The following is a 24,907-nucleotide window of genomic DNA, read 5'->3' on the forward strand; positions in this document are numbered from 1 at the left end:
AACTCTTTGAAGACAGAGAAGCTGTCAAGAGAGTGTATGCCGAATTTCAACCTGCCCTTCAGTCAAAACATTCTGAGCTATATTCTTCCTGTCATTCATTTTTATGATTTTGCTCTTTGTTTAGTCCCAAAGGCCCACTTTTTTCAAATGTTGATAGGACATAGGGTTACTATAAAGAGGTATACAAAGTAGCAATTGAAACCTTATTTAAGTGAAATTTGATTTAATGTATTAATCAATATTATTATTTCTCCTACAGCAGACAATGTATTCCATGTAGTATCTGATTAAATATGATTTTGGTTTTCTAGAGGGCGCCTGAATGTTCTTGCCAATGTTATCAGAAAGGAGTTGGAGCAAATTTTCTGCCAGTTTGATTCTAAGCTAGAAGCTGCAGATGAAGTGAGTTCAACTTTTAGTGGGGTTATATATTTTATTTGACAGGAACTTTCTTCGTATTAGTTAATAACAACTGTATAGTTGTACCTCAGTACTCATCGTTAATAGGTTCCAGGAGGTGCAATGAGTACCAAAAATGATGAGTACGAAAAAAAAAATTCCCATAAAAAATAATATAGCGAGTCACAAGGCAGCTGACACCGACAAATTCTAGCTTGTGCATTGAGTACCAAACAAATGAGTACTGGGACAAAATGTTCACATCAAAATGCATTGAGTACCAAATTTGATGAGTTTCAAAGCAGTTGAGTACCAGGGGACCACTGTATTTAGTTTTAAACACAGGGACAACATCTGTATCTGCCACTGAAACAAGTTGAGTGTGACCTCAACAATGTGCCCAAACACTTTTCCAGTTCTTCAGTTTTCCCGTTGTTTTCAAGATTGCTCTTGAATGTCAGGGATGAGGTTCCCATGGCTTTAAAAAGTGTTTTCATGTCAGCTTGAGCTTAAGGGGTGAATCCTGAAACCATCTCAGATAACTTAAAGAATCAGCTGGGTGCAAAAATATGAAAATGTGTGATTCCTGGCAGTAAATACTATGCCATTCATAGACTGAGTAACATTTCTTCTACTTTGCATCTTAATTCAGCTAGATTTAGTCTGATAAATCCTATCAATATTATACAAAGTGAATACCTCTATCAGGAATTCAAATACGACTACTGTCTTAATTCCGATTAAGTATTTGTGAACGTATTTTGGATATGTGTTCATTTTCTTCTAAATTGCAAAGTAGCCATTTTGAAGCTCTAAAAATACACAAAAAAAGAATGTATTTGCCTAATAATACTCTCTTTTCTCAGGGCTCAGGGGATGTAAAGTACCATTTGGGAATGTATCACCGAAGGATTAACCGTGTCACTGACAGGACCATCACTCTTTCACTGGTTGCAAATCCTTCTCATTTGGAGGCTGCTGATCCTGTTGTTCAGGGCAAAACAAAGGCAGAACAGTTTTACTGTGGAGACACTGAAGGAAAGAAAGTAAGCTGGGCATATATGACATACCTTCTGCTTTGTGCTTTTCTCTGCTGTTTTGTCCTTTTGTTTTTATAGTGACAATGTTGTGGATGCTTCGTTTTTCAGCCACTTTGACACCTAATTCTCCAAAATTATTTAACACATCTTTAATTTGTTCTGGTCTACAAAGGTAATGTCAATCCTTCTACATGGAGATGCTGCTTTTGCTGGCCAAGGGATTGTTTACGAGACTTTCCATTTGAGTGACCTGCCTTCCTATACAACATATGGGACAGTTCATGTGGTGGTGAACAATCAGGTAAAATAGTTCTTTTGTTATCATATCAGATTCTCTAACTTAAATTTTACCAAGAACAAGCAACAGATTAGGAACTGTGTTATTGTTTGCACTCTTAGTTGAACTTTAAAAGAGGTGTTTTGGTTAGGTTTATTTACTATGAAGTGATCAAAGAGTTGATCGAGAATAAAAACTGAAGCAAATTCAACTCAGATGTTAAACTTGCCAGATGAAGTCTGATTTCCTGATGGTTAGCCAAGAACATTTCATGCTTTCTGATTTGACACCAATGATCATGAAACTAAGGGATAGATTTGTATGTTATGCTACATTCATGATGATATTAATTATATTAATATCATGATGATATTAATGGGTGATAAAAACCTCTTGAAAGGGACGATTTGTTGTCAGTTCAATTTGAACAATTTGAGGGGATGAAACTTATGGAATAGAGATACTACTGCTGTTTGTACCAATTAACAGCCACCCTTATCTGAGACTTACATATAAATAAAGGTCTTACATCTTGTACTGCAAAATGCTATTATTCCTTTTCTTAATTTTCCTTGGTGAGACCCTCATTGTTATAATGTGCCTTTGCATAGTAGTCCTTGAGAAATTTTCCTTCAGTTCTATCTTGATAGCTCTGTTTATTCCTCTAGGTGAAAAGCCTTTTGGAACAGGACAGCAGTGCTTCTCTCTTTTAACCTATGACCTTTTGCGAAGAGTGTAGGAAAGAACAGCTTTAGGGTTCCAGGACATTCCCTACTGTTTGAATCAGAAAGAAGTTGTCTAAACAGACAACTTTATTAGGAATAATGTCTGCGAAATACAAAAAAGAAATCCAGTATTTAATACTACGTATAATTATGGCGGCAAGGATAGCCTTTGCCCAGATATGGAAAAACAAATTAATTCCAAGCGAAGAAGAAATAATAAGAAAGGTTATGGATTGTGCTGAAATGGACAAACTAACTAAAGAAATCCAGGGAAAAGAAGAATCAGAATTCTACCAGATATGGGATAAATGGTATAGGTGGATGGAGGAAAGAAACAAGAATCAATGAAGAAATATAACAATATTCAAAAAATAATAGTTATGAGTAAAATAAAAGGGTTAAGAATGGTGAAATCTGAATGAAACACAATGGAAGGGGAAATAATATAAGGTGAGCGGTATTGATTGATAATTGCTATTAGAAAGTACAGGAAGCTCCTGTTCGTATTGTATTGTGTAAATGTGTTCGTCTAAGTTTTGTGTGTGTGTATTTTACATATTTGTTAATAAAAAATTAAAAAAAAAAGTTGTCTAAACAGAAGTGCAAACGCCAAATTGCAAGTCTTAGGAGACTGCAAGTATAGAACTAGCAACAAATGAAGCAAAAGATAGAACACTGCTGGATTAGCTTTGACTCACCGAAAAGAAAAGGATCCTGGATAGTGTGAGGAAAGAAATTATTAATGTTAATTATGTAATTAAAGCTAGTTTAATTTTTTTCCTTTTTCAGAAAGAATGGGTTTTAGAATTGTCAGCAAAATTAGACTTCTCACAGTATATATTTCTTATCTCCCCTGACTCACCCTGAGTGCTGTTTTCATCTTTTGGCTATTCTTGGCAGAACCAGGATCAGAGACATTACCTTTTAAAGTCCATGCCTCATACTAAAGTCTCAGTATTTCCATATACACATATCATTCTCAGGAAAGAATATACCACAAAAGATATTCCTTGAATATTTAACTAACTTTTCCATTTATCACCTAAAAAATTGAGAGTTAGTGATGATGTATTAAGTCTTCATACAGTCTGTACTACCTTTATGGGTTTTTTTTTAAATGGCCTCTGTTGTCATCTTAGATTGGATTCACTACCGATCCTCGTATGGCCCGCTCTTCCCCATACCCAACAGATGTGGCTCGTGTGGTTAATGCACCCATTTTCCATGTCAATGCTGATGATCCAGAGGCTGTGGTATATGTGTGCAATGTGGCAGCTGAATGGAGAAGTACTTTCCACAAAGATGTTGTTGTGGATCTGGTAGGTAGTACTGATTCTTCTGACATACTGATACATTTAGTTGGGGATATATAATTGGTTATTTAAGAAATATTTTTAAATGATTTAGATGTTGAATAATAGCAGAAAGATACTGGGTACTATTTTCCTAAGAGCAGAAAAAAATATAGGTACTCCTCAACTTACAATAATTCATTTAGTGACCATTCAAAGTTACAACAGCACTGAAAAAAGTGACATGTGACCGTTTTTCATACTTACAACCGTTGCATCATTCCCATGATTGTGATCAAAATTCAGAGGATTGGAAATTGACTCATATTTATGATGGTTACAATCTCCCTGGTTCATGTGATTCCCTTTTGAGACTTTCTGACAAGCAAAATCAATGAGGAACCGTATTACTGACTTAATATATACAGTTACTCACCTAACAACTGTGGCAAGAAAGGTTGTAAAATGGGGCAAAACTCCTTTAACAAATATTTCAGTTAGCAACAGAACTTTGGGGCTCAATTATGGTCATAATTCGAGGACTACTTGTAACTGTGTGGGCTTTGGTGGACTTATTATATAGAAATGGAGCTGTCGAGAGAAAATTGAAAGTGAGTTGAGAAGAATGGAAATGTAGGACCTGAGAAATGTCTGTGGCAAAGCCAGAAGAGAGGGACTCTAGAATAAATTACCTCTAAATCAGTGGTGGGTTTTGGATCCCGGTGCAACCGGTACGGTGCAACGGGGCCGGGTGTCCACCACATGAACATGCGCAGTGCGCACACACACATGCAGCACGTACATCTGTACTTACCGCCTGCGACGCTCCAGCTGCTCAGCGGAGCGTTGTGCAGGCGCTGTACGCCCCATGCGCGGAAGACCTGAAAGCCTCAAATACCAGTAAGTAGCGTGGGCGGCTGGGCCCTCCGGAGCACGGAACGGAACGGTACCTGGTGCTCCCAGCAGACACTGGTACACCCATATCGGGGCACACCGGTCGTAACCCACCACTGATCTAAATGAATGCTAAGTGACTGATCAGTTAAAAACAAATATGCTAAACCTATTTGGTCACATAGAGAGAATTCATGAGGGTTGAACTGAAGAACAAATACACAGTGGAAGAATTAATGGGTTGAGAGGAACACTAAGAAAATTGTGACTGCAATTCATTAGATCCTCAAGAGGAAGAGATTAAGTTTAAAAAACAAGAATCTGAATCTGAAATGGTATATAGACGTGTTGAAAGCAAGGATAGTTTAGAACTGGAAGTCTGCATAAGTCAATGATATTTCTATTAGTAAATAAATAATAGCTTGCCCTACTCAGCCATATCCGTCTGTCCTTTGAGGATCATTTTCAAAGGTTTTGTGGAATGGTGGAAAGAGAAGTTTAAGTAGAATATAAAATTTTCCAAAGCTGGAACATTTTTTTCTTTTCTGATAACAGAAAAGAACAGAACAGATGTTCTGTTAATTTGATATATGCCATTGCATGTATTAATTGGCTTGTTATACATACATACACACACACACACACACACACACACACACAGAAATGTTCATTTCTGTTCATTTGCCATCACTTTACACCCATGCTTGTTCTCAATCAAGCATTACTCTCTAATTACTGAGTTGGAAAGCTTTCTTTTAATTTAGTAAGATGAATTGTTTAAGTCAAGAATAAATATATGGGATTTTTCTTCCTTTCAAACATGCTAGGTGTGCTACAGACGAAATGGGCATAATGAGATGGATGAGCCAATGTTCACTCAGCCATTGATGTACAAGCAGATCCGAAAACAGAAACCTGTGCTACAGAAGTATGCTGAGACACTGATTTCACAAGCAGTAGTAAATCAACCAGAATATGAGGTACTTTCAATTATGGCTTAACAATCTAATGTAGCCCAGCCATGCTAAGATATCTTGGTATTCCTCCTCCCATTGTGGTATCAAGCATTTTATAATTTCATAGACTTTTGGCGTTTTATAAATGTTATAATACATGACACCATACAGGAACGTTCATTACGCAGCCAAGATTAGTAAAATAACCTCTTTTTTCCCCTATGGCAATTGATAACATTTCTCTGATGTTGTGTAGCTTATTGAAACTTATTTAATTTGATATATGCCATTGTGTATATTAATTGTCTTGTTATACACACACACACACACAAAAGTTGGCTTTCTGAAAGGTATCTATGTATACATACAGTATATACAATATATACGGTATGTATGTATGTGTTTGTGTGTGTGTGTGTGTGTGTGTGTGTGTGTGTGTGTATATATATATATATATAGAGAGAGAGAGAGAGGGGGGGGGGGGAGGGAGGGGGAGAGAGAGAGAGAGAGAGAGAATACACATACACGCACAAACATGGTAAAGGTTCCCCTCACACATATGTGCTAGCCATTTCTGACTTTGGGGGCTGGTGCTCATCTCCGTTTCAAAGCCAAAGAGCCAGCGCTGTCCGAAGACATCTCTGTGGTCATGTGACCTGCATGACTAAACGCCAAAGGCGCATGGGACGCTGCTACCTTCTCACCACAAGAGTCCCTATTTTTCTACTTGTATTTTTACATACTTTCGAACTACTAGGTTGGCAGAAGCTGGGACAAGTAACAGGAGCTCATTCCGTTATGCAGTACTAGGGATTTGAACCGCCAAACTGCCAAACTTTGCTACTACCAGTTTTGATTGAGAAATGTGTTATAATTATAAGAAGGCATTTTTTAAAGAGTAAAGTGTTGATTATATTTGTCCTTGGGGACACCTCTACATTATGCTCCTTTTGTATTCCAGGAGGAAATTTCCAAGTATGACAAAATTTGTGAAGAGGCTCATGCCAGGTCCAAGGATGAAAAAATCCTTCACATCAAGCATTGGTTAGACTCTCCATGGCCTGGTAAGTTACTGTCTACTTGTTAATTGCCATGGAGAAAAAATAGTTCTTGGCCAATAGATTGCACTTGCAGTTTCTGGCACAAACATGAGTTGTCCTTGCCTAGAACTCCAAGTTCTGAAAATTCCGTATAAGGATCATAAGAAGTAGTCAGCATTATTAATAAACAAAATGTGCTTGCATTAAACTAAAAGGCACTTGATGAAGAATTTTTGTTCTTCTACCAGATGCTCTGGCAGGATGATCCAGTAGTTTAATTGGACAGAGTTTATTTGCCAAATACCTTCACAAAAGAAATTTGGCAAATAAACTCTGAGCCTAGGTGGCGCAGTGGTTAAATGCAGCACTGCAGGCTACTGCTAGATCAGCAGGTCAGCGGTTCAAATCTCACCGGCTCAGGGTTGACTCAGCCTTCCATCCTTCCGAGGTGGGTAAAATGAGGACCCGGATTGTTGGGGGCAATATGCTGACTCTCTGTAAACCGCTTAGAGAGGCCTGAAAGGCCTATGAAGCGGTATATAAGTCTACTGCTATTGCTATTGCTATTGCTATTTTTAAAGGAATTGTTCTAGCTAGAGCTTGCTCCTCCTGTGACTGTCTTCCTTGCCTCTTTTTATGTCCTCTTCTTAAATGTCCAGGTTTCTTCACCCTGGATGGCCAACCTCGGAGCATGACTTGTCCTTCTACTGGCTTGACTGAAGAAGATTTGGTCCATATAGGAAAGGTGGCCAGCTCAGTTCCTGTTGAAAATTTTACCATTCATGGGGGTAAGGTTTTCTATATTTTCCCCCCTTGAGTTTTACTTTTTAATGACTTCATTAGAAAATGGAATGTGTTATTTGCATAGAGGAGTCTTTTGCAAAGTTTCCTTGAAACCTCTCTTAGATGTTTGGAATTGAGGAAGCAATCAGTACTTTGTTTCTGTTTTGCATGTTTTAATGATGGCTAACAAGATTCCATGTATTATATATCCTAGTACATTTGGGCCTGCCTCATAGCCAATCCAAGCTGTCAGCAAATTAAGATGAAAATAGATTCTGCTTCAGAGCTTAATCTTTCAGTCTTAGCCTTTGCTCTCTTTCTACATGTTAAGTTTGTGCTTTGATTTATAGCAGCCTTACCTGAGCACCCTCCAGGCATGTGAATTTCAGCTCCTAAAATTCCACAGCCAGCATGGTTACTGTTGAGGATTTTGGAATTGTAGTACATACATCTGAAGGGTACTCAGATATGGAAGTAATCTATGATGCAATATTCTTCACTGTTTGCTACCCAAAGCAACAGACTTTCAAATCTGTAAAGGCATCTACACATTTTTGAAAATGCTATCATAAAGTTTTCAAGCAGATTAATGATTATTATTTTTCTCCAAAGGTTTAAGCAGGATTTTAAAAACACGAGGAGAGTTGGTTGCCAATAGGACTGTAGACTGGGCCTTAGCAGAATATATGGCATTTGGCTCTCTTCTTAAAGAAGGAATCCATATTCGGCTGAGTGGACAAGATGTTGAAAGAGGAACATTCAGGTAACGTGTGTTTATTGTATATGGGCAGTCTTTCTTTAACCAATCCAGGACTTTTGTGAAAATCCATAACATTTGGAAGCAAATGCAAAATGGTCAAGATAGCATTATCTTCAGCTTAGGCCATAATAATGAGCAGTCAGAGATGTAACTTTATATCTCCCTTCTAGGGCCTGTAGTGGGACATCAAATTAAGTCAATGTAAATGTTATCCTACATTGATTTAGGTATCCAGCAGATCTAAGGAGAGTGACAAATTGGTTAGGAATATATATTTGAAGAAACATAATGGGTCTAAGTGGATATCAGTATCCAAATGTACAAAATTGGGTTAATAAAAATCCAGAAGCACCATTTTTTCCTATTGCTTTAGGAATGATAAAAGGTTGCCAGTAAGGATCCAAGATATCAAGACCTACAAGGGCAAAGTATACTTTGACCTTTGACGTGAAGGTGTTTAACCAAGTAGTAATCTCAATCTTCACTGCAGACAACCTGTTTGAGACCCAGGAGTGGACTTGAAATATGTTCCTAAGAAATTGAAGTATAACTCTTTTTAGAGGATTAATGGCATTTTATATTTAACTTGAGTACACGGCATGCAGCTGGGATGATTCAGGCTCCTTTAGTATAGAAAATGATTGCAAAGTGTCTGTGGCTGACTGGGCATTTTGTACTATGTATTCTCTGTGCGTTGTGCTTGAGATTGTGGCATGGAAAACTATGCCTACATATTTTATCAATTTAGCCCGCTCAATATAATGATTACTTAGAGTCCAAATATGATGGCATTTCACAAAGACGACCACATTGTAGTTCATTCCCAGAGGAAATAATTGGCCAAAACGTAGAGCACCCGTCATAGGCCTGTCAGGGAAATTAATGCAACATTATCTGCATTTAATGCAATTGAAATATGTTTCTTGACTCTTTTTGGTGAACGATGAGAGAAGTAATTGATCATGGCAACCAATGTGTTCATATAATAATTAAACAACAATGGGGTAAGAGTACTGCCTTGTCTACTTCCTCTGTCTCACTGGTATATTATTCTTTGGAGTTTATTTAACTTTGATTATAGAGATTGCAGTATAGGTTAGTAGTCACAGCCTTCTGTCTGCAGAAGAGTTTTACAATCTGCACTACAGGTTGGGCCTAGAAATCAGATTCAAAGCTGCTTTGAAGTCTGTGACAGCTGTATAGCGTGAGGTCCGTGGTTTGGAGGAGTCTTTTCTGCCAAGGATTTAAATAAAATTTCCACTCGTATTTTTCTCTAGCCATCGGCACCATGTCTTGCATGATCAGAATGTTGACAAGCGAACCTGTATTCCCATGAATCATCTATGGCCAAATCAAGCTCCTTACACTGTCTGCAATAGTTCTCTCTCAGAATATGGAGTCCTAGGTATGTCTTTTCCCTACTAAAACTTAAAGGAGTTACATAAACTGTTGAGTTTTAAATCGATCCCTCCCTGATAATTTTCCTCCCCACCCCCAAAAAAGCTTTCCATTTCCATCAATGCAGGATTTGAGCTGGGCTTTGCTATGGCCAGTCCCAATGCTTTGGTGGTTTGGGAAGCTCAATTTGGCGACTTCCACAATACTGCTCAGTGTATCATCGACCAGTTCATCTGCTCTGGGCAGGCCAAATGGGTGAGGCAGAATGGCATTGTACTCCTTCTTCCCCATGGCATGGAGGGCATGGTAAGGAAACATTTGTGTTGTTTTTTAATAACTTTCCTTTTATCTGCCTGATAGGTGGATTTAGACTTTAATATCTATGTTTAGACACTGTTAAATTAGATCCTATATAGAGATTTGCCCAACATCTTGCATATGTTGAAGTAATTAAAAGCATTAAAGCCTGTATCAGCATAACAAAATTGAAAATGAGAAATAATATTAACTTATTAACTTTTGTTCCGATATTAGAACATATTCTAATAGCATATTGGAAAAGTGCCTAATAGTGCATATTAAAATTTGTGGGTTGGAAATTAGATTTATTTCTTTATGGCTTTGTTTATTGTTTTTTACATCTACCTGTTCAGCATTTCAGCGCCATCATACATTTGTCTGATTCCTCATTTACCTCTAGCGAGATAGAGCAAGCTAAGGGAAAAAATAACTGGCCCAAAGTCCTCCAGCTAATTCCATTATCAAGAGAGGACTTGAAGTGGTTCTCCCTGCTTCATATCCAGTTACTTTAACCATTGCTCTATAGCAACACTCTTTCTGGAAGAAATGCTCAGTCTTGCCTCTTTAGCCAAGAAAAGGCCATTCCTCAAGAAAGTTCCGTATTTGTTTGCAGGGCCCTGAGCATTCTTCTGCTCGACCAGAACGATTCTTACAAATGTGCAATGATGATCCAGATGTCTTCCCGGTGAGTTGGCTGTGAGTGCATATTGGCCACGCCTTTCTTCTGTCCACACATCCCTTAGCTACATTTCTAAGAATGCTAAGAAGAGTTTCGGGGGGTGGCGGGTGGAATAAGTCCAGTATCAGCTTGTAGTAGACTGAATTGGCTCCTCCATGTGTCCCCAAACACTCTGTAATCACCTCAATGCTTTACTTCAGGGTAGGCAACCTGAGATAGCAAGGATGCAAATTAGAGCCCCCCCCCAATCCAATGTCCAATCTCTTTAAAAAGTGTCACAGATTTCTAGTAGTTTGAGATGGGCAATGCAAGAATTGTAAAACATAATGCTTTCAAAGAAAAAAAATCCTCCTCAAAATATCTGGCCTAACCATAATTCAGCTCTTACCCCACCCTGTTTCAGCTGTCTTGCTTCCTCTCACCTTTTAAAGGGAACCCCCTTCCCTAGTCCCAGAGATGTATTTCACAGTTGATTCACAGGGTCTTTGACCACTTTGACAATTCTTCTACCTTTCTGAATTCCGTCCTTGTTTTCCTACAGAAACTAGACGACTTTGATGTGCGCCAGCTGTACGACTGCAATTGGATTGTCGTAAACTGCTCCACTCCAGCCAACTTTTTCCATGTTATGCGGAGGCAGATACTTCTTCCCTTCCGGAAACCAGTCAGTATGAAGAATGACTTCCTTAGTACAAAGAGGGACATGGGTTCTCCCTTCCCCCCTTCCTAGCTTTAATTAGACCCTGAAGTCAAGTAGAAAGTGGCACATGACAAATTGTGAAACAATTCTGAACTTATCACTAGCTAAAGAAAAACACTCTGGTGGATGGGGGAACTATAAACTAAGATTAATTTGCAAAGAGCCAGTTTTTGCTTGGTAGATTCTGACTATCCAGCTGGTTCTGTTCCTTGTCATTTTTTACAGCACCCTGTTCACCACCCAGGAATTCTCTTTGCAATAAAAGCCAGTGGGCAAATGTTTTCACTTCCTCATTGAACTTTATGCCACATACATATTCATGCCTAGAAAAGGTTGATTAGTTAGTTATAGCTGATATGCTCTACTGAATATTAATATCTTAGTTTTTAGGCAAATCATTTTAAATTGTATTTAAACAATTTAAATACATCCTGGAGCTCTTGTTTTTCCGACTGACAAAAATAACGTTTTTTTCGGAGCAGTTTAACTTAGTGGCAGATAATGAAGGAAGTATCAAATACAGGTAGTCCTTGCTTAACAACCCTAATTGGGATCAGAATTTCTGTTGTTAAGAGATGCAGTCTTTATCTGAAACATCAAGACTTCCTTGCTTAGAGGTGACAATTTTAATAGTTCCAGTTGCAGTTGTTAGGCCAAGACCTCATACTTCTCCTGTCCTGCTCTTCTCATCTTCACTTCAACTCTCCCCAGTCACCTATCTATCCCCCCATTCCTGCACCTTCTCACCTCTGCCACCCTGCATCTACCACTCCTGCTGTCTTTCCCCACTGCACTCCACTGGCCCTGCTTCTCCTGTTCCCTCTGCTGCTCCTGCCAGCCTGACTTGCATCTCCCTTTGCCACAGCTGATTTTCACAATTTTCTTCCTGCTGCTGCTGAGGTGCTGCTTCATGAAGGGCCAAACTGGGTGCATCTCGTTGAGGAAGAAGATGTGAAATCAGCTGTGGGCAGCAAGGGCAGTAGGAGTGTAGGGCAATGGCTGGTACAGGGCAGCAATGGTGGCAAAGTACAGGCAGTCAAAAGGGCAGATCTGGAGGAGGGATAAGCAAGTGGGTGGAGCTGAAGTACACCTTGTAATTGTAAATGTGGACAGACTGCCAAGGAGTTGAATTTTGATCACATGACTGCAGGGGCACTGCAACAGTCATAATGGTGAGACTTTATAGCAGTTAGACTTATATATCGCTTCATAGGGCTTTCAGCCCTCTCTAAGCAGTTTACAGAGTCAGCATATTGCCCCCAACAATCCGGGTCCTCATTTTACCCACCTCGGAAGGATGGAAGGCTGAGTCAACCTTGAGCCGGTGAGATTTGAACAGCAGTAGCCTGCAGTGCTGCATTTAACCACTGCGCCACCTCGGCTCTTGAAAGGTCACTGAATGAATAGTCGTTAAACAAGGACGATCTATACCAGTGATGGCGAACCTATGGCACGCGTGCCACAGGTGGCACGCAGAGCCATTTGTCAGGGCACCGGAGGCGCTGCCCTGTCAGCTGCGTTCACCCTTTTTAAAGCCATTTTTCGCCCTCCAGAGGCTTTATAGGAGCCTGGGGAGGGCGAAAGGAGCCCCCCCCCCCCCCCCGGAGGCCTTCCGGAGGCTTCATGAGCTTCCGTGAAGCCTCCGGAGCAGAAAAAACTGGCCCTATGGGCAAACTGGAAGTTCGGGAACGGATGTCCGGTTTGCTCGGAGGACCGTTTTGACTGCCCCGGAGTTTTCAGGGAAGCCTCCTGAAGGTCCCTGAAGCCTCCGGAGGGCGTCTGGTGGGGGGGGGGGGAGGCTGTTTTCGCCCTCCCCGGGCTCCTATAAAGCCTCTGGGGAGGGTGAAAAAAGGATGCAAAAAATGGGGGGGGGGTCGTGCCTGTAGTGCGCGCATGCGCACTGAGAGGTCACGCATTCCTTTATAGGTGCGGCACGCTCACACATGACCCTCCCCTGCGCTCCCCCCACTTATGGCACGCGAGCCAAAAAAAGTTCACCGTTGCTGGTCTATACAGTGTTAGCAGAATGGATCCAATACAGCATCTTGCTTCCAGTAGCCTTTAACCCAGTGCTTTTGGAAAGCCACAAACCCTGAGTAAAGACTATGGCCCTCCCTCGTAGCTACCCCTTTCCAGGTTCACAGCTTCTGAGGATGGGAATCCTGCAGAGCCCCCAGAGCTGCTGCTAGATGAATCCTCCATGACTGCATTTTAAAGCCATCTCAGCTTGATTCCTTTACTCACTGAATCCATGAAATCTGCTGGCATATTTTCTATTCTTACCTCCTTGAGGCTTTCTTACTTCAGAGCGTTTCTTTACTTTGTTAATCCAAATATATTACTATTCCAAAAACTAAACCACAGATCCGAATACTTTAGGATCTCTGTAGCATCCCAGCAAGTGCGCATTTTGGATTTCACTCTTACCCCCATTTGAGTCATATTCAAGAAACGATTGAAATCAAATATTTCAGAGTGTCTCTAAAGATATTGTTACCAAAGAGAGCACTTTTATTGTTTTGCATTCCTGCTAAATACCTTACTGACAAGTGTGAAAAATTACTTTATCCTGGTATCATCTGGTTGTGTGTCTGGCATTTTTCTTTGGTCAATGTTCTCCTAGAAACACTGAGTGCAGTTCTGATGAAGTTCAGAAACAGAACCTTTGAACAATTAACTTTGGATTATTGTTGTTTCATTAAATTCTAAACACTTTTGTACTTACACCTCAATACTAATTTGGGTTGTGTTCCCCTGTCCCTCCCTCTCCCTCTCTTTTTTTAGCTGATAGTCTTCACTCCAAAGTCCTTGTTGCGTCACCCTGAAGCTCGGTCCAGCTTTGATGAAATGCTGGCAGGTACAGTAGACTTGGGATCAGGGCTATGGAGGAATGTCTTATTCGGTAGAAGGGAAGATGTGACTGAACAATTAGACAAGGAAACTCTTGAAGTTCAACACAAGGCCAGAAAGACAACTCTGCCTGCCAGCCTTCCTAAAGTTCTATTAACCTTCATAGGAGCAGAGTCAGTTTTGGATGCCTGGGTCTTCTGTGCTAGGAAAAATAATCACCTTTACTAAATTATACCCAGGGAAAGAGCTCATATGTAGCAAAATAGTTGGAGCTGTGTCATTTGTCTCGGATTCAGGCCTTGAGATATTGGTTTAAGGTCATGAAGTTGTTCTTCCAGCACTTTGCTTTGACTTGGAGTTTCCTGTGAAGAAAGACATGAGCGGGGAATAGTGCTCCGTTGCTACTTGTATTTGACAAAAGCTTTGAAGTAGGAGCTGTAGTACCCCAACAATTACAATCGATCTTGATATTTTTAGAAAACTGCATGGCATCAAAGAATAGGGTGATTTCTGTCAACAAAAGCAGGTCTTTATGGAAAAGATATCTTGCTGTTAATTCTGCCCTTTTGTAACCTCATATTTGTCCCCTTCCTCTTTTTTTATAAACTATTTTATAAACTCCTTGGAGCAGATTTTACTATGTACACTGATAATATAACAAAAAGTAATAACCTCCACTGCTTTCCAGGCACCCGTTTCCAGCGTGTCATCCCAGACACTAGTCTGGCAGCACAGAATCCAGAACAAGTCAAACGGGTTCTCTTCTGCACTGGTAAACTTTATTATGAACTCATCCGAGAGCGGAAGACACGGAATATGGAAGCAGATGTGGCCATCACAAGGGTAGAGCAGGTAGGGCTTTTGTGGGAATGGCATTGTTGATTTACAAAAGTAGGACTCCTGCGTGCTTTTTGAGCTTTGAGAAATAAGTATTTTGAAGCTCGATAGAATTTTATGAACAGGAAGCTAAAGAATTCCACACTGGTACTCCAAATGAATAGGTCTTCCGCTGGCAAAAGTAAGAATTAACTATCAGGCATGTTCTAATCCTCTAGCTTTGTTTGGTGGACTACAGTTCTGAAGTAGAGTCAGGTTTTCTGCAACACTTTGCAGGTTTCTTACAGACGTCTGGTTCTGAAAAGAATCCTAAAAGGTTTCTGCAGCAAATATCTAAACAGACCTTATGAATTTTCTCTTCATTCCTCCTGGCAAGTAAGCCAAGATGGAGGTTAAAGTATGAGTGATCTGACTTTGCCTGCAGAATATTTGGATTAGGCCCAATTTATAACTAAATGAAAGTCCTTTATTGGCCTTAACAACTTCTTAAATTTCTGATATATTGCTCAGTCTCTTTTTTTTCTTTTTAACTGTGTAAGTATCTTATGGATTAAATGCTTGTTTTTCCATTTTCCCTGGAGTTTGTGAAATAGACTGACCTTTTTTTAAAATTTTCCTACTGCAATTTGTTTATGAAGGTAGAAGGCTAAAAATCATTCATAATAAACTCAAGGCCTTTTCTTTCTAGCTGTCGCCATTCCCTTTTGACCTCCTGCTGAAGGAATTCCATAAATACCCCAATGCAGACCTAGCTTGGTGTCAAGAAGAGCACAAAAACCAAGGATATTATGATTACGTGAAGCCTAGACTCCGCACGACCATTGACCGTGCAAAGCCAGTGTGGTAAGGGGCTTCTTCGGCGACTCTGATAGAGGGATAGGTTTGTACAGTTGCTCCGGCAGTATCAGTCCGATCCCAGTGAGAGCTCAGGAGTGGTCTGTTCTAGGAAAAGAGGAGAAGAAGAAACATGCTGATACATAAGGTCTCAGTAGCACAGGCTTCATTTTTGGGCTCCAACAGTCCCTCAAATCCTATACGTGCCAGTAAAATTTAACAATTTAAGCACGATTTAACATTGTTTCCCAATGGAAAACCAAATGGGTCTCTGAACACCCAGACATAGGAAGACAAAGGATCCCACAAAAAAAGATGCCAGGCTTTGAACTACCACGTCAGCAGTGATAGTCCTAAACACGATTCACAACTCACGTGGCGTCTGCCATGACTCTCTGTATAAATGAGGCCTAGCATCCTCCCCTAGGTGTGACTGCGGGGTCCTGCTTCAAATTGTAGATTTGTGACCAGCTGTAAGCTGAAGACATATACCAATCCATGGATCTTTTTTTTTATATATAAACGATGCTACGCTTCAATGGTTAGATGGCCCAGACACTGGCATTTGAACCCAGGTCTTTTTAACATGTAGGTTTTATTACGTTTTACTAATCTAGGTGAAATGTTAATATGTTGCTGTATGATATGCCATATGAGACAGAGAGAGAGGGTGGGGGAATAAAGCAGCAAATAAGCAATTGTGTGTCTGCTTTTCTCCCTGTAGGTATGCTGGCCGAGAACCTGCTGCTGCCCCAGCAACAGGCAACAAAAAGAATCACTTGACCGAACTGCAACGCTTGCTGGACACGGCCTTTAACCTCGACTCTTTCAAGGGCTTGTCTTAGATACATCTGGACCTTAGTTCTGTCCCGACACCCTGTGTTTGTGGTGTTTCTATCTATCATTTCCTTTCTGTGTCTTTTAACTATAGACTTTGTAAACTAACTTAAGGAGCCTGTTATTAACCTCTTCCTGCTGTTAAAAGAAGTGCCCCATCAAAACAATCCCTGTCTGAATATTTGTGTTAAGGTTTCTGAGGGTTGCTGCAGCTCAGATCTTCTGGAGCAGTGTGGGTTCACGCCTGCACAAACCCCTGGGGCATACCTTGCCCCACTGCTCCAGGATGAGAGCTTCTAAGGGACTAATATTGGCCTTCCAAAGGAACCTCTCTAGTGGATGGTATGGTGGTTTCTGGTTAAATGCTTGATTCTTGACTTTAATCCCAAAATTAATATGGAGCCGGCACTGCTTTGTGACAAATTATGTCACAATCCCCCATTGCACTACTCCAGGTGCATGTGATCTGGTATTGCACTTGATTTCAGTGACAATATCACCTTTCAACAATATTACACATCTCTGACACTGAAAACCTGGGCTCACGCTGTTTTACTGCTGTTGTTTAACAATTAGCATTGTCTTCACTAGATGTACCTCTTTGAGGATATTTTATGGAAATCTTGTTTCTTTTCATGGAGGAAGCAGGATAATTGGCAAGGCACGGACTCAGGTGCTTGTTTTATCAAACTAACACTTACTAATTCAAATCGCATCCTGGATGAGGGCCTGTTTGAATCTTGGCATCTAACACATCTTTTTTACATGGTCAACATAACCATAGCTATATGAACCTTCAGCTTCACCTAGCCTTTGGCTCTGGCTGTATCTAGAAAAGAACAAATCTAAAAATTCTGATAATTCATTGGGTTCTCATGTCCCTCCTAAGAAACTCTCTCTTTGCTTTGTCATTCTATACCCCAGTAAAAGTTGCTTTGTTAGAGATTCTGTTCTGTCTCTTGAGCAGAAATCTCTTAAACCTCCCCACCCCTTTATATTCATAGCACCCATTTCCCCCTGAATTTTAGGCAAAAGCGTGTAACCTTTGTTTTACACTCATTTAATTTAGAAGATACAATTCTTTCACATCTTTTACTTAGGGGTTTAACTGTGTATATGGGAGTGACAAATTTTAAAAGTCTGAAAATCCATTTTTGGCCTGTATAATTCTTTAATTTGAACAAAGTTGAATCATAACTTTTGTCATGCCATTGGCATATAGCGACAAACAATTTTTCAGCCATGGTTTCTATTATGCACAAGGTTTTCTGTGCATGTGGATACATGGGTCAATACACATACATGCACACATGTTATTTGCTGAAATATTTTTACTTAAGATACTTTAAGCATTATGGGCATAAACTGTAAGCAGGGGTTAGATAGTGTGCCCTTCTGAATGGGGAAACAACTCATGGTCTTAACATTTCTGATTCACGAAAACGAGTCCGTTTTTTGTCAAAAAAAATTGCATGCATAGCCTTATGCAGGCTTATAGAATGCTGTTGGAGGCTGGGGGGTAAAAAACGGCCCGTTTTTTGCTCATTTCTGCCCTCCCCAGCCCCCAGGGGCTCTCCGAAAGCCTCCATAAGGGTATGCAAGGTCATTTTGGAGAAGGGGGCGGGTCTTCTGGACGCAAAAAAAAATGCATGCAATGTATAAGACACACCCATATTTTCTTTTTTGAGGAAAAAAGGTGCATCTTATACTCCGAAAAATACGGTACTTTTCTATTTAAAACAAGTTTCTTAAGGTAGTGGCCTTCTAAGAGCACTGAAGAGATTCCACCTGAACCTGAAAATTTCTACTTAATTGAAGCACGCAGTGGAAATTTAGATTGGCTTTACTTGTACTAGTATTCCCTCTCATCCACCTAAAGTCCAGAGCTCAAGAAGCATCCCTGGGCAACACAGGCACGCATATCCTTTGTCGCAGGGACTACTGCTGCTGTTGTGCTCCTTTTACCCATTCAGTAACTGATGGTGGCTTTCGAGTAACTGTTGTTGTCTGCCTACAATAAAATGTACCTCACTGCTTTGGCTCAGGGCAACAGCAGAAAACATTCTGGGCTAAAGATGTTCTCCTGTATCCAGTAGTGCCCGCTCCGGACTTGACATGTAGTTTTGCTTTTTCATTATATCTGTGTTCTGTTTTGACCTCCTGAGATTCTAAATGACATGGTCCTCTGCTACATCAGCGTTCCATACCTCCATCAATCCATGCATACTCAAAGATCGTCTTGAAAAACATTTGCAAGAAATGCTTCAGATCTTCCACAAGTCTGGTATCTTGCTGCTGTTTGTTAAATCTTCCTGTCTTTTTCACGCTTCCACATACCAGCTTGAGAGAAAGATGTGACTTCTTTATGAGGAAGATTATCCTCAGGGAGTTGAGTGCTCTTTTTTCAAGCTTGCATAGATCTTTGAAAGAAAGATAGACAAGGATAAGGAATAGCAGAGAAGAGCTGTGTTCATGTCAGCTCCAGGGCACTTCTGAATCATTTTCAGACCATGCAGAGTGCAGAAAAAAAACAGGAGTTTCCTGGTTGCTGCCTTTAGTGCTATATATCCAACATGGGTTCCATCTGGCTAAATTCCGGGCATGGCCCAAAAGGGCAATTTCTGTCATGCCACCTCTGGTGTGGGCTGTCAGCCACACTGAGAGAGTGAGCTACCTAATAAAGACTATATATGTATCTCTGTTGCTTTGCTAGCCCAAACAGCAAATTCCAAGCAAGTCCTACTATTGAGACACTTAGGTTTTCAAGACTGTGGTTGTATCGCCCTAAGCGATGGTGCAGTGTGTGCTCTTTTAGCTCTGCAAAAGGAGAAAGAAAATAAAAATGCTGGTGTGCCTAACCTTTGCCAAACTTAAGAGACTGGTGAGGGAGGAGGTTTTGTCTGTTCCGGGCCAGTTCCATTCTGGATCTTCACGTTAACCTCCCAGCCTGATTTATTTATTTTGGTTTTAAAACAAAATCAAACTGAGATGTGTTTGGCTTATACAATAAAGCCTAATCTTCTGGTTTAAAGTTTGTCCAGCTGGCTTAGTTGTCTGATTTATTCAGATCGGGACAGCCTGATCTACCTTTCTGGCCATGTAGAATGAACTTGGGTAAGGGACTCTTCAGGCCATAACTTTGCAGACTCAGTGCTGCGAGCATGGAAAGGCAGTATTGTAGATTAGTGACATGTCCCAGCTGGTGTGTAAAGAGCCCTCTTGACTCCACATTCGAAATCACTCATCTCCAAACAATGTGACTGAAAGCACTCGCGGCACTCTGAAGTTGTCCTTGCACATAAGGGCTGTATCTTAATTGCTCACAGAAGCAGAGTTACCCATTCAATATGGATGTTGAGTTGCACTTCCCTTAAAGCTAGTGTGCCTCTTTTAAAGTCCAGAAGTGTCACTCAAGAGTCTGTAATCCTTAATCAGAACTACTATAAAAACTGGCCAAAACAATAAAAGCAAGTGTACAACAAATTACCCTATGAATTGTCATCAAAAGAATTGTAGTTAGCTGTATCTATAAAGCAAAGGAACTATTTAAAGGCAGCTATTTCATCAAGGGAAGACTTGTATTGCAAAAAAGGTTTAAAGGTGTCAGAGCCTTTGATGGGATGAGTTTCAAGTTTCTGCCATAGAACTGCAAATCCAATATTCTGCCTTTCTGTAATGCTCTCTAGCTATCCAGAACAGAAATTTTCTTAAGAAAGAAAACTCATAATACGCATGAATTTCATCTATAATTGTGTAAATTGGCGCTAATACATTATGACACAGTTTGATGCAAATTAAGACTACAACAATTGATGCTACCATTGATAACTTGCCCTCAGCATTGAGAAATATTTTAACAAGAGTTTATAAATATGCTAGTTTTGACAACAAAACTAGTTTAATTGGCATTTTCTCCCTTTCCAATGTCGGGAAATTTAAGGTGGTGCTTCTTGTGATCATATGCAAGTATCGGCAAACAGATCATAATCTGCAGCTTCTGGAAACCAGAAGCTTGTTTAATCTTTTGGAAAAACACACTACTGTAATCTGTTAAGATGAAAATTGCTGGAGAAAAAAATTCTGCAACTGCTTAGGTAAAAGGCTTGGATAGTTCCAGCAAGATTATTTTTGTTTGGACTGCAGCATAGGAAGAAGATGCATGCTTTATCTGTGTTTTGATACTCAGGAGACAGCACAAACGCTAACTAAAACAAAAATGTGTTTAACCAAATGTGTGGGCTTGAGCCTCCAGTAGGGTTTGCAGATTGAAAAAAATTGAAAATGTGTTCCCTTTGCAAATAGTGAATGGTTCAGTTTGTCCTTGGCGGATGCAGGGACACTGGTAAGTTGTTTATTGGTCTTCAAAGGTTTTTTGACCTTTTATTTGTATGAAGGTCTTTGGATTTGCCTTCATATGATCCCCTTAATTATCCCAATATGTTCATGTTAAGTCCAGTCCAGATTTAATACTGCATCTGCACTACTGGGTTCTCTGAGAGTGAGCTTGGAAAATCTGGACTTTTAAGTCTTGTCTCACTTGGAGATTTCCTATATGGGTCACTTTCTTAGCATCTTTTTTTTTTCCCTTCTCCATTTGAAGGCATCTCTACCAACCTGCCAAGTGAGTTTGCGAAGATTACAAATGCATTTTTAAGTCTTGTTAATCCCTAACAGAGAACAAAACAACAGTGTCAAACTGAGATGTGTGCATGCAGGATAGTTTATGAGAACAGAATTTGAGAAGTGCCATGGTTATCACACCATGAAATAGTATGTACTTTTTAAGTGATGAGACCTAAAATGACATCTCAGTAGGTTCTCTTATGTAACGGTTAGAATAAAGCACTGCATTCAGCTCCCCATGGATTTTATCAGTGTTCCTTTGTCTGGAATAACTGTTTTGAAGTGTAGATCTGGAGCAACTTACTGTTGCAGAAGGAGAATCATGGTACCCAAAAATCATATGTCTGGTAGCAACTTTTCAGACTAACAAAATAGTTTGCTATCTGCTGAAGTAAGCTACAATTCAGGAAAACCCAAACCTTTATTCTGGAAAGATGCTACCAAATTATTTCTGATTTTTCCTCTACCAGTGGCCTTCGAGGGAATGTAGGGATTGACAGCCAGCATGGTCAGCAACTAAGAATTCTGGAAGTTTGTAGATCAACATCTGGAGAACCCACAGATTAAAGAAGAATAACTTAGTGATAACTATGTAATACAATGTACCCACATTTTTGTATTTTGTATCTGGCATCAAAGCAGTATAATGGTCCTCTAACTCTGAAGAAGTCGTGTTTTATTGCAGGGAGCTGCTTGTGGACATGTTCCATTCATCTTACAATTTCCATGAGTCCAGCCTTTCCTAAAATGGTGACCTTTGGATGATTAGGTCTATATCAGAGGTTCCCAACTGGGCTGCAGCCTGCTCAGAGCCAAGCGAACCAAGCAACAGGTGAGCATGCAGCTCCTTTTGTGTGAGTGCCTGGCACTCGTATGTGTGTATGCAAAACTCAATTCTGCTGCTCACACAAATGGAGCTGCATGTGCCTGCAACTCACACAGAACCATTTCCTCCCTCCAGCTCCACTCAGTCTGCAAAGCTGAAAAGGTTGGGGACCACTGCTATATATTCCCTCCTATCAGTGGTGGGATTCAAATAATTTAACAACCGGTTCTCTGCCCTAATGACCAGTTGGATAGGCATGGCTCGGTGGTCATGTTACTGGGTAGGTGTGGCCAACTCAACATCACTCAGGTCGATGGGCGCTTCACCTTAGCTGTTACAATGTAATAAGGGTTAACCGGAGAGGCTGTTTCTGTAAGCAGGGCAATAAAGATGAGGCTAGAAGCAACACCAGGATGTTTTCTTCCTGCCTTCTTTACAAGATTAGCCCTGTAAAGTGGGAAAAAACAAAATTAGATTTCTTCCAGCAACCGGTTCTCCGAACTGCTTAGAAAGCTAACAACCAGTTCTCTCGAATGGGTGCGAACTGGCTGAATCCCACCACTGTCTCCTATCAACCTCAAGTTTTCCAAAAGCTGGAACTAATGAAAAGTCTGCCTCAAATGTTCTGAAGGCAGCTGGTTTAAGGAAAACTTGGATCCTGCCTTGCAGGAATAAATGCATTAATTTGGGTTGCAGTACAGAGTGGGTACTTAACTTTTTGAAAATGGAAGGTATTTTCTCTGTGTCAAGTTGTCAGCCCCAAAGCCTCTTTAAAGTGCTAAAGTATTTTATTGAAGCAGACCAGATCTTCGCATAATTATATGCATTCAGTTTTAATGATGCACTAGATGGCAGCAGATTCTTAGCACAGTTGAAAGACAATGTACTGTATTTTATGAGACCAAACATTTCTTTAGAGTGTACTGCAGCAAATACTTTTAGTTCTACAGGAGACTTCAACCAAAACAAATGCTCAGAGCGCAGCAAGTGTTGTACTTGTTACCTCTCATGGAAAAAATCAAAATGTTCTAGGACAGAAAAGGCTGCAGCTAACTCTGACATTTCTCTCACTAATTTGCTATGGGAGAAATTACATAACTTTTCTATTTATTATGAACAGGAGGACAATTTAACTACCAAATGCTAACTGCAGAAAAAAAATGGGATTTTTATAAATTATAGCTGCTGGCTATTAACTACCTATAAGAAACCAATTACTGTTTTTTTGATGAAGAAACTTTAAAAATGACAGATAGTACAAGGAACAAGTCTAGTCTTGAAAATATGTGTGCTCTTCTGTTTGTTCCAAAAGGTAACACAGGTAGTCTGAGTTAAGTAGATATGAAGCATTACATTCTTTTAAAGGACAATCCCAGGACTTCTAAGGCACATGGCAGGAACCCCAATTTTAGAATTGGGGTTAAATACATGAGCAAGCATTGCAGATGGTTTCTTAACCAGTGGTAGATCTGCACAAATGACTCAGTGTATTGACAATCTGATTTTAACTGATGCTTATATGTACAGCCAGAATATTTTTTTTCTTTCAGGATGACACACATTTGGAGTTCGACCAGCCTTGGCGCCTTCATATAATGCTCACAAAGTAGCAATTATACAATACAGGAAGTAGATTAAATTGAGTGGATGGAGTCTTCCCTGGCTGTAGTAGAGCACTAAATTCTTTCAGTCATCATTCTGGGCAGTAGGTAAAGGATCACGGGCAGTAGTCCAAAATCTCTGGTGAGATTGACCCAGGCGTTGTAGAACGCCCGTTTTCCAGGGACATTTGTGAGAGTTTCCTCCTTCCTCTGGTGATAGCATTAGTGGCATATCAGGAAGCTTTCAGAGGTCATAGGAAAGTTCTGGCTCTTCCCTTGATGGACTCTCTCTTTTTCTCTTGAAATAACTTTATTAGATACTCCAAATAGAAACAAAAATTAATAATTTAGATAGAAAAAAAAGGGGGGAAGTGAAGAATTAAAAAAAAGAAAAACCCAAAGTCCAGAAAGCAAAAGGAATGACTTCCATCTTTCTTTTACAACAGATATAAGTATTTGTACTAAGCTCTTAACCTATGTTTACACCATTATTAGTTTTTTTCCCCTATTACCTACTATGTTTTCCTAGTCCTCAAATCTGTATGTTACCATTTTCACTTTTTTCTGTTCACACAAAAAGCCCTTCCAGAAAGAGCTTACAATCAACATTAAAATTAGTCAATGTCTTCAATCAAAGCTGTCAATTTCACCATCTTGCTGACTTCATTGACTTCCATTCTTTCTCTGTAATGCCAGATGGGTTGCTTTCTCAAGTGAGGATTGAGAAGCAACTCAAGATCATTTAACTGGAGTTTTCCTGACTATCGCTGAAACTTCCAAAGGCATCCATGAGGCTCCAGCCAACTTTGGTGCCTAGACTCTTTCCATCTTCGTTACATCTGGGGAATGTTTTAAGGTGGCACCAGGATTGTCTTTCCCAAATTTGAACAAGAGCCTTTTATGATGGTGGTAGCACTGGTTAGAATGCAGTATTGCAAGCTAATTGTGCTGACTGCCGACTGCCAGCATTTTGGCAGTTAGATTCTCACCAGCTCAAGGTTGACTCAGCTTTCCATCCTTCTGAAGTTGGTAAAATGAGGACCTGGATTGTTGGGGACAATAAACTGATTCTGTAAACTGCTTAGAGAGAGCTGTAAATCACTGTGAAATGGTATAGGCCGTAAGTCTAAGTGCTATTGCTATTATATTATTCTGGTTCTCTGTTAACAACCTCTCCAGTACAAAAACTGAAGGTGACTCTTGTACTATCACTCCTCCAATGTTAACCAACAAAAATCAATGGTAATTAATATAAT

The 24,907-nt window shown here is 40.0% G+C and overlaps 1 protein-coding gene across 2 annotated transcripts in view; it reads left to right on the plus strand.

Annotated features, from left to right (window-relative positions):
* OGDH (oxoglutarate dehydrogenase) overlaps positions 1-17,752 on the plus strand; it is a 45,076-nt gene extending 27,324 nt beyond the window's left edge. For both annotated transcript variants that reach the window (XM_032229635.1, XM_032229636.1), the window contains 16 exons: positions 312-402; positions 1,266-1,445; positions 1,612-1,740; positions 3,581-3,760; positions 5,455-5,607; positions 6,545-6,647; positions 7,283-7,411; positions 8,019-8,169; positions 9,444-9,571; positions 9,692-9,870; positions 10,478-10,549; positions 11,085-11,207; positions 14,028-14,100; positions 14,782-14,945; positions 15,619-15,773; positions 16,489-17,752. In XM_032229635.1, the coding sequence (XP_032085526.1) occupies positions 312-402; positions 1,266-1,445; positions 1,612-1,740; positions 3,581-3,760; positions 5,455-5,607; positions 6,545-6,647; positions 7,283-7,411; positions 8,019-8,169; positions 9,444-9,571; positions 9,692-9,870; positions 10,478-10,549; positions 11,085-11,207; positions 14,028-14,100; positions 14,782-14,945; positions 15,619-15,773; positions 16,489-16,609 (2,131 nt within the window). In that variant the 3' untranslated portion in view covers positions 16,610-17,752. The remainder of the gene's footprint in view (positions 1-311; positions 403-1,265; positions 1,446-1,611; positions 1,741-3,580; positions 3,761-5,454; positions 5,608-6,544; positions 6,648-7,282; positions 7,412-8,018; positions 8,170-9,443; positions 9,572-9,691; positions 9,871-10,477; positions 10,550-11,084; positions 11,208-14,027; positions 14,101-14,781; positions 14,946-15,618; positions 15,774-16,488) is intronic.
* Positions 17,753-24,907: the final 7,155 nt, after the last annotated feature.

Source organism: Thamnophis elegans, chromosome 13, assembly GCF_009769535.1.
Source record: "Thamnophis elegans isolate rThaEle1 chromosome 13, rThaEle1.pri, whole genome shotgun sequence".
Taxonomy (NCBI): domain Eukaryota; kingdom Metazoa; phylum Chordata; class Lepidosauria; order Squamata; family Colubridae; genus Thamnophis; species Thamnophis elegans.